Here is a 13,267-nt window from a genome sequence, read left to right on the forward strand (position 1 = left end):
TAAAATGGGCGGGAGATAAATGAAATGCGCCGGAGAACAATAAAATCGCGTGTGATAAAATTTCAACAGAAGTTCTGTGACGCTCACAAAGACGTACTAACGCTTGCGCCTGGGTACCGGAGCTATATGTACACTCCCACCAGCACCATCCTTTTAGATATTGGCCCAATCTGACCCGGGCCCGTGGGTAACACTCGAGCCCGCTTATCTCTTACCCAACAGTACCCGAATACTAGTTCAGTGGCACAGAAAGTTTAAGGTTTGCGGGGGGGTGGTATAATTAAGGTTTGATCCTGTCCCACACCATCAAGTTCCCGGACATAAAGACAGCTATTGCTACCTAGTGTATTAGTTTAAACATCTGACATATGTCGGAGTGTCTGGGGTTCAACTCCGACCTGTAACGGGTCAGCGGCACACGATATATAATTGAGGGCCTCACGGTGCGTCATATTGTCTACACAGAATGGATAGACGCCATGCCATAAGAGGAAGCGGGTTGTCCGATTACTGTACCATGAACTTATTCCTCTGGAGGTAAGGCGTAAGACTCCAGCTGTTTACCCAAATTAGCCCAACCCCACACTACACATGAGTGGGGTCGCGAAAAGGATAAACGGCTAGCGTAAGTCGATGCAGGTTTTTTGGTACGAACCGAGTGATACCTGGTGATGCTGCTGTGCCGAGCAGGACTTTTTTTTTTTTTTAATTACAGGAGTACCGCCAAAGCTCGAGTAATTGGCTATGCATGCAAGATCAGGATTACTACTAATGGACAGTTCTGATGCTGAGCGTCACTGCCTTGACTGACAAAGACCCCTGTTCGTCGTTCAACCAGCTCCGTCGTTGCCCCCAAGCCGACTGTACCGCAAACAACAGGATCTTGAATGTGGCGGTGGATGTAGGGTAGTTCTGGGGTAATGCGTGTCGCCATAACCGAAAGGTTGCATGCGATCGATGAATTAAACAAAAATGAAAAAATGAAAACCGCCTATGCCAGGAGTACCCCGAGTGCCACTGCCAATACCACAACCATCACACTCCGCGACCACCTCCGCCATCCCTAACAATATATAATATAACCCCCCAAAATGAGCAGGGAGAAATAAAGTACGTTGGATAAAATGAAACTTGCTGCGGAAAGATAAACAAACTGCGGGGAGGGAAATAAGGTGCGCTGCATAAAATTAAACACATTTCCCCCGGGGGGGGGGGGGGGGGGGGAGAAACGAAGTGAGCAGGAGAAAAATAAAAATGCGCGCGAGATAAAGTGGCTTGGATAAAATGAAGTAATTGCGGGGAAATATACGGAAGAAGGATAAAGTGCGCGCGAGTGAAATAAACCAGGGCCTCTGTGTGAATCTTATCACTGAATATGTGAGATCCTCAGGTATCATTACCACAAGATGTGGAGCGTAAAGCCCGGGCGTTAGATAAGAGCCTAGTATCGAACTGTGGCGAATCCTTCAGTTTTTTTTGTGGGCGAAACTTACCGGTCTCTTATTTAACACCTGGATGCGAAACTCCGGCTTTTGCGGTACACCACCACCGCCGACACCAACACCACCACAGCTACTACCCCCATTCCGGCACTACCACCACCAGCACGAACAATACCGCCACCGGTATCAACATTACGGCACCACCACGACCCTGCTACCGCACATTTCCCAGACCACCACCACGATGAACACCACTCCTGCTAGCTACCACTACCATCACCATCTCGCCGCCAACACCCAGCTACCAACACGACAACAGAAATATGTAACAGCTATAGGTTAATGCGATGGGCGGCACCATCTCTACACTTTTTTACGTCTCGATGGAAGTCCAGTGGCGCCTCTTCCCACACCACAGCCCCCGTACCCATCATGTCCACACTTTGTTCACCCCCTCCGATTTCTTCTAGACGCTGCTTCGCCATCCACCACCGACGCCCTCACCTCGGACTATGTCACCGCCAACACCCCTTCCCCACACTATCACTGGGCTGACACCTGCCTCTCCTCCACGCCGTCAAGTCCTGGGACATCCTCGACTATCTCCGCCGCTTTCGCGATGCGGGCCTGTTGGCAAGCTCACCAACTCTTGGATGAAGGATCTGTGACGTTACCGACGAAGAGGGGAAAGGCTGCAGATCTGTAAAGTGACGATCTGTGCCGGGCGACTCGCAAATACCCCGGATTCGCCAATGGACTCCTTGCTCCATACATTGGTGGCGGGACCGGTCCATTGGCGAATGGACTGGATAAATGGTGATGAAATTGAGACTTTAAATTAACTCGAGAATGATCTGGGCTCTGCTAGAGCTCATATGGCCCCAATAAGTGGCTGTAGGGGTCGCTGAAGCTGATAGGGACCACAGGATATCACATATCAGGCGTCAATTATTAATACCGAGCTCTTAAGCTCGCTAAAGATCTTGAAGATGCTAATTCTTTTTGTAAATTTGGTCTTTATGGTCGAGAGGTTTCTAATAATTGTAGAGACCGTTCGGGATTGATATAAATCATTATTAGTTGTGAGTAATGAACTGTTTGTCCTACTAAAACCAGGCCATTCGCGAATAGACTGGTCCAGCCACAGATGTATGAGCCTAGAAGCCCATTCGCGAATACCTCAAGCCCATTCGCGAATTTCTCAAGTCCATTCGCGAATCCGTCATATCCGCCAACGGCCCGGAACAGATCTCTTGACCCCACAGGGTCTCAAGTTACCCGTGCATGCGGGACTTCTAAGTTAACTCTTTGCCCGTGCCGGAGGCCACCCTACGCGAGGGGCGAAGTGCAGTTGAGCGTCTCTAGCCGTGCGGGGGAAGCCACCGCCGATTGCGAAGGGAGCAGGTTTGAACGCGGGGACAGCTGATCTGATCACACACCCAATCCTATTACCCTCCGATGCCTCTCTACTGCCCTCGGGTGGGAAAGCGCCCCGTCGCTCTGGGTCGCATAATCTCTCCGAGTCACCACCGCTAATATAAGTAATCCTGGAAGCATGAAAGATCACTCGCATCGGCAGGTAATGAAATTTCACTCGGCGGCCAGGTCGCCCACCAACTCTCCATTGCGCCCGGAATTCGGTGCAGGCGCAGACAGGTACAGGCAAATGCAGGGAGGTGCAGGAGGTGGTGGTGGTGGTGGAGGTCGTGGGTCATGGGTCGGGGGTAGCCGTTTGGATGGGGTAGCCATTTGTATAGGAACACATACAAATTTAAAAAGACGCTTCGTAAATTCATTAGAATTGAATTAAAAATTCTGTAACTCATTTATCATGATCTCGAGATAAGTTCTGAGCTTCTGCCCACAGGTGGAATTTTTGAGTTGTTTGTTCGGGTCGCTAAGAGTGTAGGTACGGAGCCAAGACTGACGGGAGCAATTTACTGGGATGTCTTATCGATAAGCTAGCGCGTGTTCCTGCATGATAAAGTGCGGGGTTGCGGGATCCCTAACCCTGTCGGGATAGAATCGTTGCTAGCGAGGATCACCCTCACCCACTTCCGCCAACGGGTAGCCTACTCTACATGCATCTCTCTCTACAGCTCCCTCTCCCAGGTACGGCGAGACACGATCAAGGCAACATGTTTGGCACCGAGCGATGGTGCTACCCTTACTGAACGCCAACACCCTTTGTTAGATACTGTGCTGTGTTGGGATATATATACATCTATACTAATACTGACGATGTGCTGTGCTAGCGGCTATAGAGATATGCTACACTCATACCTATTCCGCCTTCTATACCCTACCGCTCTGCGCCATCTGTCAATACTCATAAAAACCGATCTCATCACCGTACCCGGTGGGTAGTCTCGGGGGCCCTGTTGTGCACTGACTGTTTGGAAGATACGGGGGCCGGAGAGACACCCCCCCGCCGGTAGACCTTACGGGAGTAAGAGAGCATTGTATGTATCCTAACCCACAATAGTACCACCACCCGTGAAACATGATAGAAAGTCTCCACCTCGTACACATAGGTAGCCCACTCGCAGTTGGCGTTCGTCGCGCCGTTGGTAAGGACGAGGCCATCCACCACCTTAGCGGGGTCGTTAGCATTGTAGATGTGGATGTCACGTCCAAGCGCGCGATCGCTTGGGTGAGTGTTGGTGTTGGCTGTTGTCCTTCGGGTGTGTGGGGGGTTGGGGGGACGACCTCCTAGCTGCGGCCTGTGGGGGAAGCGGGTGCTTGGGTGGTCGATGGCGAGTGCCAAGCTGGTTGCAGGTTAGTGTGTTGGTCCCAAGGGTAAGGGTTTAGAACGGTATGTACCGGAAAGTGATGCAACGTTTAACCTAGAAACGCGGAAAGGCACTCGGAATTTCAGTTTTTAACATAACACAATGCTTAGGCAGGATGGATGTTTTAGCTATACATATGATATATGAGTCTCTAGAATAGAGTCTGCATTTTTTCAGGTCATTGATTTGGGGTTTTTAGCCTGAAAAAGGACAACTTGTGACAAGAGACAGTAATAAAAGAGAAGCAATAGCGATTCATATTAACTCTTACCATAACTATCATCCCTAGCTCCTAATTTACTATAGATTCGCTCCACATTCTGTTAGCTAGTCTGGTTGTTGAGGAATACGGACTATTTGATCGTTGCATCACTTTCCGGCACCCCCGGGTACATCGCGAGGCTTCGCAAAAAAATACCAGAACATATTAAATTCGGTTCACGAAAAAATCCATGATTGGTGGACGTAGTCCATGGCCACTACTGGGCATCATTCCCGATGAGGGACATCTTTGACTCCACAAGGCCGGTAATTGAATTCTAACTCTGCCCCTCGACGTTCAATAGCTCAAGAAAAGGAACTGTGTGTTTCGATTCCTGGATTTATAGAGCACTTTTGTCTCAGTGAGGAAGACCTCCTGTCAATCACCCCCACTTAAACCACCTTTCTGGAATCGCACCTCATCCTGAATTCAATTCTAAAATCTCGTTGCGAAACATCTCTAATGGTTCCACAATTCTTACATACAAAGTTGATATCCGCAGGCGTATCTCTTAGGCTAGCTACAGGTGCCAGGAAACTACTATGGAATCATATAGGGTCCTCCGGACCCCTACGCAACTTTGCTCACAAATGTTCGGAAACTTGCTTGGTCACTTCACTCCCGCGCTCGTTCTTCAATCCCAAGTATTCGTGTGTCTCACCGTGAACGTGATCGTACCGAGAAGTCTGAGTGGCTGGCGGAATGAGACAAAGTGGCTTGAGCAGTAGGTTGGAACGAAAAAAATGGAGCTGGCGCGAGACGTGTCATGACGAGTTCTGTAGCCCGGCGGCGGCGGTGCTGGGGGCCGCCTATGTGGCCCGGCCGAATACTGGTGATTGCCGATTTATTGCAATTAGCTGATTATTAGGCGCTCAATTGGGCCCTGATTCAGGCGTCGGTTGGTTGACGGTTCGGAGTCTAATTTCTCGAAATAGTACGCACGGCACGATTTCATCGTATTAGATAATTCTCATTTGTAATCATATGACTCCGGCGTGAGTCATTGGAATTAGGTATTAGTCATGGCTATGACTCGGGGATTCTGTACTACCTCTCTTTTGTATAAATACTGGGCATTCCCCCATCAGTTAGTTTCATTATCACGATAAATAAACTCTATTCTCCTCATACATTTCTCTATAATTATCCGTCGATTTGGCGCCGGCGGAGGTGCCAGCGGAGGCGCTGATTTAGTACAGGCACTGGTGCTGGTGGTGGCGGAGGCGGCGGAGGCGGCGGTGGGAGGTGGGGCTTGCGCGCGGTTGCGGATTTGTATGGTTGCGGGCGCAACATTAGTGTATGTACCTATATATCTTAATCTTGGTATTGTGACTTTTGAGTCGAGTAATTGGTATTTGTTTAAATTTGTTTCACTGGCTAGAGTAAAGCGCTAAGGTATTTCTCGCTAGTAGGGCGTCGTATCCCTTAAACTGTCGGAATTTTCACTGCTTTTGAGCGCTATCGATCGCCCCAAGCAGGAAATCAGGACTCCCGGAAGAGGTTGATTCAGGTCACAATGCTTCACGGCTAGATCCAGAGAGGTGCTGATGTACCCAGAGCGGCATCAAATCTTGATGTAGTAATACTGTTGCCCACCATGGCTGAACATTCGTACCTTGAAAACAGAGGAAGGGATACAAGAATTGATTGGCTTAAACAAGGCAGTAACTTGCGAAGTTTACGGCACACCTTTGTATTCTGTGCATATATATATATAGCGAACCCATTTCCCGGACTCTTTTACAGCAAATTCGAAACACTAGCTATAGTGCATAAGTGCACGAGAGAGATTCCCCATTATCAGAAACGCCCAAGACACAGTCATGGTGGATTTACTATACACTCAATACGATATTCACCTTATTATGGCAACGTACCAGCTATATACTGTATTATCCCACCGACCAATCTTAACATACAGGAATCCACCGGACGTAACCCTTTGACTCGCGGTTATTTATTTTTGTGACCTCAAGGCTGGAGAGATGCAACCTTGAGGGCCCCCTATATATATATTCGCCTCGTACGCGCTCACTACAAACAGTACACCTTACGACGTGCGGGGCGGTCCAGCTGCTGCGACTCTCCGGGCGATTGCCAGTACTACTGCCGGGCGGGGACAGAAAACGCGTTTCCCGGAGCTCTGGAGAATGCGGGGTTACTGCCGACAGAGAGCGCCTGTGCGGCGGTGATAAAGGAGCGGGCGGTGGGCCGCTTCCTACCACGGCCCTTCGAACCTCGGAGGTTATTGACCGCGGGCACGAAGGGTGGGTGTACAGCCCCGATACTATGTCCCTGTGCGTGAGGCCCATGTGAAGTATGAGCACTGGACCTCCACCCCATATTCTGAGCGGCCATTTGCATGCCCTGCGAGATCAAACCAAACATTTCGCCAACCCGCCGTTGGTTCTGCTCGTCCGCCTGGCGTTGTCTCCGTTTTTGTTCACGCTGCTTCTGACGTTTCCTTCCCTCCTTGCGTTTCCTCTCAACTTTGTCCATCCTAGTGTTGGCGCCCGCCAAGGCGTTCCCTTGATTCTCGAGTACACCTAGCACTTGGTTCATCCTGGTGTTGGCGTCCATCAAGGCATTCCCGTGATCGTCGAGCATACCCCGCAACTGCTCATGGCGCTGTTGAGCGGTCCAGGCCTTCGCCTCGCGTTGACTCTGGAATTGGTCCATCCTGTTGGTGACGTCCGCCCAGCCATTCCTGTTATCGTTGAGCAAACCAACCACTTGGTCATGCCGCCGTTGATTGTTCTGCTCGTGCTCGGCGTGTTGGCCCTCAGCTAGATGCAGCCTGCTCGACAAGCCGGTAACGGATCCGTAAACGTCCGTCAAGGCACTCTCGCGATCCCTATCACGCTCCTCGAGCCGTGATAGCCTTCTGTTGAAATCCGCCATGCTAGGATCAGTCCCAGGTCCTGATTGTTGAGGGGACTGTTCCGTGTGATGGACGGCGGGTTCTGGCGCCTGGTTGGCTGTGCCGCCTATAACTGGGTGAGTCGGTGTCCCCTAACTGGGAGCGTTGAGCTCCAGTGTGAATTCACTACGGGACCTACCGTTGAGTGGGGGATGAAAGGGAATCTGTCGTCTGAGCTCCAGCTGGGTCAGATTGGGATTGTCGGAGGCAGGGTTTCTTCCGGAGGATGTCGTTTGTCCTAGTAGGCGGTTGAAAGCCATGGCTAGATAATCGTCAAAATTTCAGGTCTGTTGATACTTTTTTGTAGTCAGGATAGGTAAATACACAAAGCACAGATATCAGAAACTTAAAACACTCGCGGGTACTCTCTCCCACAGAAGCACAGTGCCAGCGCAGATTTCCCTTGGCGAACCTAGCTACCCGCCTGAATGTAGGGCTCGGCTCGAAAAGTCATGAAGCCTGACCGGCGAAGCTATGATGCAGGAGCAATACGGGTCAAGAAGGCATAGAGGGCGACACTGTCAACCTTGCCCACACAGTCCAGCGGAACCCCCAACTACCTGTACAGAGTCGAGTACTTCAATATCTAGATTCTAGAGCCGATTAAAGCATTGATTCAGTGTACACAGGCTGTTAAAGTCGCCTCAACTGCCAAAAGTCGAAAGATTGACCAGGATTATCTCGGAAACGACCAACTAAAAGGCATCGATCAGGTTCGATCGTTGATGCGTAGCCAATTCCTCGTATTGCCTTGGTCAAACTGCAAGTTTTTCCGAGATATTCTCACCCTCATTGGCCGCAATACCTATCCGCCAGATGAGTGTACTCTAGGCATTGAGGAATTCGTTGCGGCTCAGCTGGGTCGTAGCCAACCAGAGGCTTTATGCAAATTTTGTCATATACCGCGTTATTCGCCAAATGCCTATGACTCTACCATACATGCAAATGCATCTCTTGATGCATCTGTTTTCAAGTACGGTAGTGCGTAAGTATCTAATATGCGTAAATGCATCAAAGAATGAATCAATCGGAAGACGTCCCGTGGGTGTTCTGAAATATTGTATGCACGTATGGCGCGCCCACTCCTAAAGGTGACAAAAATCGGGCGAAAAGTCAAAGGCTTATAACTTTGCCAAAAAAGAGATTTGAAAAATCGGTAAATAAAAAGTGTAGTACTAGTGATGAACTTTAGCTTTTATTTCCAGATTTTTGATATCTACTTTAGTTAAAAAGTTATAAGAGTTTGAAGTTGCGGATTTTTGTATGTAAAAGGCGCCAAGACTGAGCAAAGTGGAACAGTATTATACCCATTTATACCTCCTCAAAAGTGAATCATCCCCGCGCTCCTCAACCCACTTCTAAAAAGCGGCTACCACTCCCTCTCCCTCAAAAGGGCAAACGGAGTTATTCTGGCAAAACCGAACAAAGCCGACTACTCCCTCCCCACCTCCTACAGAATAATCGTCCTCCTCCAAACCTTCTCCAAAATACTCGAGAAGATCGTCACCCTTCGCCTCGCATCTATCGCCAAGGCGGTAGGTCTCATCCAGCCCCACCAATGCGGATCAGTAGCCGGCCTCTCCACAGCCGATGCAGTCACTACCCTCCTCCACGAGACCAAAGCCATGCAACATGCCAAACCAAAAGTCTCCACTGTAACGGGGGCAGCCTATCTATGTATCGCTAGAATCCAATAGAATAGATGCGGCCGTGCAAGATAGAAATCAGGTGCAGATTTATTCAAAGATACTATCGCTAGAACTCAATAATCTTTAAGGGCTCTGCTACCGATAATGATCTTTCCGAAGATGAGGATCAGGTCAGTTTGGGCGGGAATGATCCTGAGTACTTATACTCCAAAGGATTCTATTCTCTGCTCCTACTTCCTTACTAAGTTCCGGTGCTGCCTCCTAGTGGAAGGGAAGCAATACCATCGCTACCCCGCTTCTCTCTAAGCGTCAGCGAGTGCTTCCGATTCCGAAGGCAATCACCCTTAGTCAAAGCCTTTGTAACACCTGCAGCCTTTGTTGCCACACAACTAGGGGCCTGCATGAATGAGCTGCCGCTCAGGTGTAAGCTTAATCATTGCTGTAGAGCTTCCGCTTATTGTAGACTTCCCAGGCATAGTCTCTTCCACTGCTGGCGGACTTCCAATGCTCAGAGGATGTGGAGGATCGCTGAGCACTCAGAGCTTCACTCTGGCTAGCCTTCTAATCATTGGCGAGGCACAGACTCGTCAGTCATTGCTCCCATGAGTAGATCCTCTTCCTAGCGCTCAGAATGTAGTTACTCTGACAGTTGGTAGCTAACCACACTGCCGGTACTTGCATGTCACTGTGCAACTGGCTTCTAACAATAACTCTCAGCATGTAACCGGGCCCTGTGTGTACTCATACACCAGACAGTTGAAATGGCTCCGTTACATCCACCCTCTTCCTCGACATCAAGGGAGGCTTCGATAATGTCGTCAAACATACCCTTGCCTCCACCCTCGCGGCCAAAGCCACCCCCCCCTACATCATTAACTGGGTCCTCTCGTTTCTCTCAGACAGGCACATCACCCTCCTCTACAAAGGCTCTCCAAGAATCCCAACCCCCGTCCAAGTCGGAGTTCCCCAAGGCTCCCCCATATCGCCTCTACTCTTCGTCATATATATGAACATCCTCCACCTCCACGATCCCTCCTCGGGGCTCACCCTTTCTTACGTTGATGATTTCGCAATAACTGTGGGCTCCCCCAGTTACCAACAGAACATCCACATCCTCGAAGAACACTTCAAGGCGATCACGACTATTACGGCCGCCCAGAACACCACCTTCTCAATCCCCAAGACCGAACTCATGCACTGGCGTACCCCCAAAGACAAGGCGCCGATCTGCACACTCCCCATCACTCTCGATAATCAGGCCTTCCACCCAGGACACCAAGTCAGATGGGTTGGCTTCTGGCTATCCCCAAACTTCAACCCTAACACCCACTTCATCCGCCGGCTAGCCTTTGCCCAGGCCAGCTTCGGAATCCTTCAGAGATTCTCCTCCCCCGCCAAAGGCCTCTCCTCATCCAACTGTAGGAAAATTGCCCTTCTAGCCATACGCCCAATGCTCACATACAGGGCATCTGTCCTAACCCCCACCAGCTCCCTCAAGGACATGAATAAATTCTGGAATTCGGTACTAAGATGGGCCACCGGCTGCTTTAGAGCAACCAACCAGCGTGTCCTCTGGGCCGAAGCACACTGCCCCCCACTCATCAACTACATCCACTACCTGAAAACAAAGTACGCTATTCGCATCCTACTCGCCCACCCCCTCAACAACCCTGTGACAGGACGCTGCCACCCCTCTTTCCCCACCCTGACCCCCGACAGGGTTCCCTCCCACACACGCCTCCTCCGCGGCCGCCCTAACTCACCCAAAAAGTGGAACTCAACGGCAACAAAGGGGGTGGCCCACCTCCCCATCGAAGATCTTTGCCACCTCCTCCAACACCCAGTCACAAGAGGAACAGATCACAAGCTCCTCCCAAAGCTAGCAAAACAACAAATGCTAGACAATTGGGCACACGACTTCCCAACACCCACCTACTACTCCTTCCCCCTCACCACAAGCCCCGAGTTCTTCATGGACTTACATAAATTCACGGCTACCCGAATCCACCAAATGAGAGCCCAAAAAAGCTACCTCAGAGGCCACAAATCCTGGCTCAACCTCCACCTCTCCGATAAGTGTGACAGATGCGGCGAAGGCCCTGAAACCACCGAACATGCCATCCTCCTCTGCCGAGTAAAGGCAACCCAACGCGCCCAACTTCTCCCAGGAATCAAAACCCTTGAAGAGATCTGGAACGACCGCACCAACTCACTAGCTCTAGGAGCTTTCATCACCACCACCAAAACGAACTTCCCCAGAAAGGAACATATCTCCCCCCTCTTGTCCGGATCCGAGATGTCAAGCACGCTCAGCTCCCCCCCCTCCACCACCTAGCCACCGCAAAACCCAACCCAAATCAGGGTACTCCGCACCCACAAAAGACCCTCAAGGGGCAACAGGTTATTTGAAACCAGCAGGAAGATTTCTTATGTCGGACATGGGCCGCCAAAGCGTCGGTTTTTCCTTGCAACCAACCAGTCAGATTGTTAATGTTTTGCTTCTTTTCATTGTTTTCCTTTGTTCATCTGGGGTTGTGGAATTTAGTTTCTAAGTCGGGGAGAGGTATTTTTATGCCATAGTCTAAGACTGCATGCAGAGTTTTGTACCTAGAATCAATTAAAACTACATGATATAAAAAAAAAAAAAAAAAAACCTCCTCAAAACTGAATTGCGGCAGGAATGCAGCAAAGTGGCTAGGAATAAGCCCTCTCATTGGCCTTGGAGTTCATCTTGCAGCCACGATTGTTCCACTTCCAGATACCGCCGTGTCACCTTTAAGAGTACCATACTACTGCAACGGCCCGCCCCGCTCGGCTCAGGCCCCGGGGTGCATCAAAAAGTCGATTGATTGGTTGAATGGCATCATCTGCACCAGAGGCTTTTTTTGTTTTTGTTTTTGTTTAATTCATTAATTGCATGCAGACCGTAGTCTATGGCAATATCACGACTCCAGAACTGCCCTGCTGACCTCTGGCCACACCCACTGCCTAACTAAAAAGAAAAGAAAGAAAAAAATAACAACCAAGCCAACCCGTCACACATTCTCTACTACAATTTGTATTTTATCTCTTTCTTCAAGCCCCATGAATCCGACCAAGTATTTTCCGTTGTACTTTGCTATCTCGTTTCTGTCTTCTGGCCTTAGTTCTTCCGCGTCAATAACACATATGTTGTTCTTCTTCACCGCCCTAATGCCGTATTCCGCGGCCGATTTCTCTCTTCCAACCAGTGTGTTTCCTCCACTATGGCGGAACCAAGTCCATCCTCTCAGCGTCATTATTGTCGTCTCGCTATAATCTCGCCGTTCGTTGTACCCATCTACCTCTCTCTTGTTTTCCTTGATCCGCCAGCATTCCTGGGCTGCGATGTGGATGTGCATGCAACCTGCCTTATCCGAGGGTGTTACGACCGGTATGGGAGTCTCAGTTGGGGTGTTTGTTCCAATTGTGGGGGGACCCGCCCTCTTTTTCAGGGCTTCAGGTGGTACTTCTGGCGTTTGTTTTGGTTCTGGTGTCGCTGTTGAGTCGATGGTGTTGGTGGTGTTGATGGTGGTGGTGGTGGTTGTGGTATCAGTGGTGGTGAGGGTATGGGTTTGAGTTCTTTTGGCTCTGGTAGTATGTCGTATTCCATGTCTGGCTGCGGTGTTGTTTTTGTTAACTTGGGTTGGAACAAGCTGTAGTAGCTGTCGTCCTCGTTCGTTTGTAGCTCTGTAACGTCTTCCATTTCGGTGTCTTCCTTGGTCGTAGTGGTGGGGGGTTTTTGTATATCTTCGTCTTGATTTGTTGGTCTGCTCTCTTCTGGTATCCTCGGGGGAGGGTACTGTAGTAGTTTTGACACTAGTTCCAGGACTTGACACATGAGTCCATGGTTCTTTTTTGCCAAGCTGCTGACGTTTCGCCGTAATCGTATAATCTCTTCGTCCTACTTGAGTTACAGGCCTGCAGTGGCAGCTATGAGTTTCTGGGTACTCATGGCTTCTTTCTCTCTTCATTTGGCTGACGTTTGTGCTCGTGGTTGTTGATATCTCATGGTTGACGCCGAAGAGATACTAGGGGGAGGATTCTGGCCGGCCGGAACCCTAAAGAGGGGTATCCTCGTGGTGTTGTGAAAAATATGTAGCGATCGCTGATTGGTCGCTTCGTCCAGCACGTCGGTTGTCGAGGTGAGAGTTTTTTGCTTCCATACAAGTAATTGTAATCTC

At 49.9% G+C, this 13,267-nt stretch overlaps 2 protein-coding genes across 2 annotated transcripts; both read right to left on the reverse strand.

The window, feature by feature from the left end:
- Positions 1–6,599: 6,599 nt before the first annotated feature.
- On the reverse strand, positions 6,600–7,676 carry LAJ45_02980 (uncharacterized protein; the record flags this gene model as incomplete). The annotated part of the gene is made up of 2 exons (XM_046112571.1): positions 6,600–7,483; positions 7,556–7,676. The coding sequence occupies 2 exons, from the start codon at positions 7,674–7,676 to the stop codon at positions 6,600–6,602; spliced, it is 1,005 nt and encodes a 334-aa protein (XP_045974060.1).
- Positions 7,677–12,100: 4,424 nt separating this feature from the next.
- Positions 12,101–13,057, reverse strand: LAJ45_02981 (uncharacterized protein; the record flags this gene model as incomplete). Its single annotated transcript, XM_046112572.1, has 1 exon — positions 12,101–13,057. One exon carries the CDS (start codon positions 13,055–13,057, stop codon positions 12,101–12,103), a length of 957 nt encoding a protein of 318 aa, XP_045974061.1.
- Positions 13,058–13,267: the final 210 nt, after the last annotated feature.

This window comes from Morchella importuna, assembly GCF_003444635.1.
Source record: "Morchella importuna strain M04M26 chromosome Unknown Morimp01GS006, whole genome shotgun sequence".
Lineage (NCBI taxonomy): Eukaryota > Fungi > Ascomycota > Pezizomycetes > Pezizales > Morchellaceae > Morchella > Morchella importuna.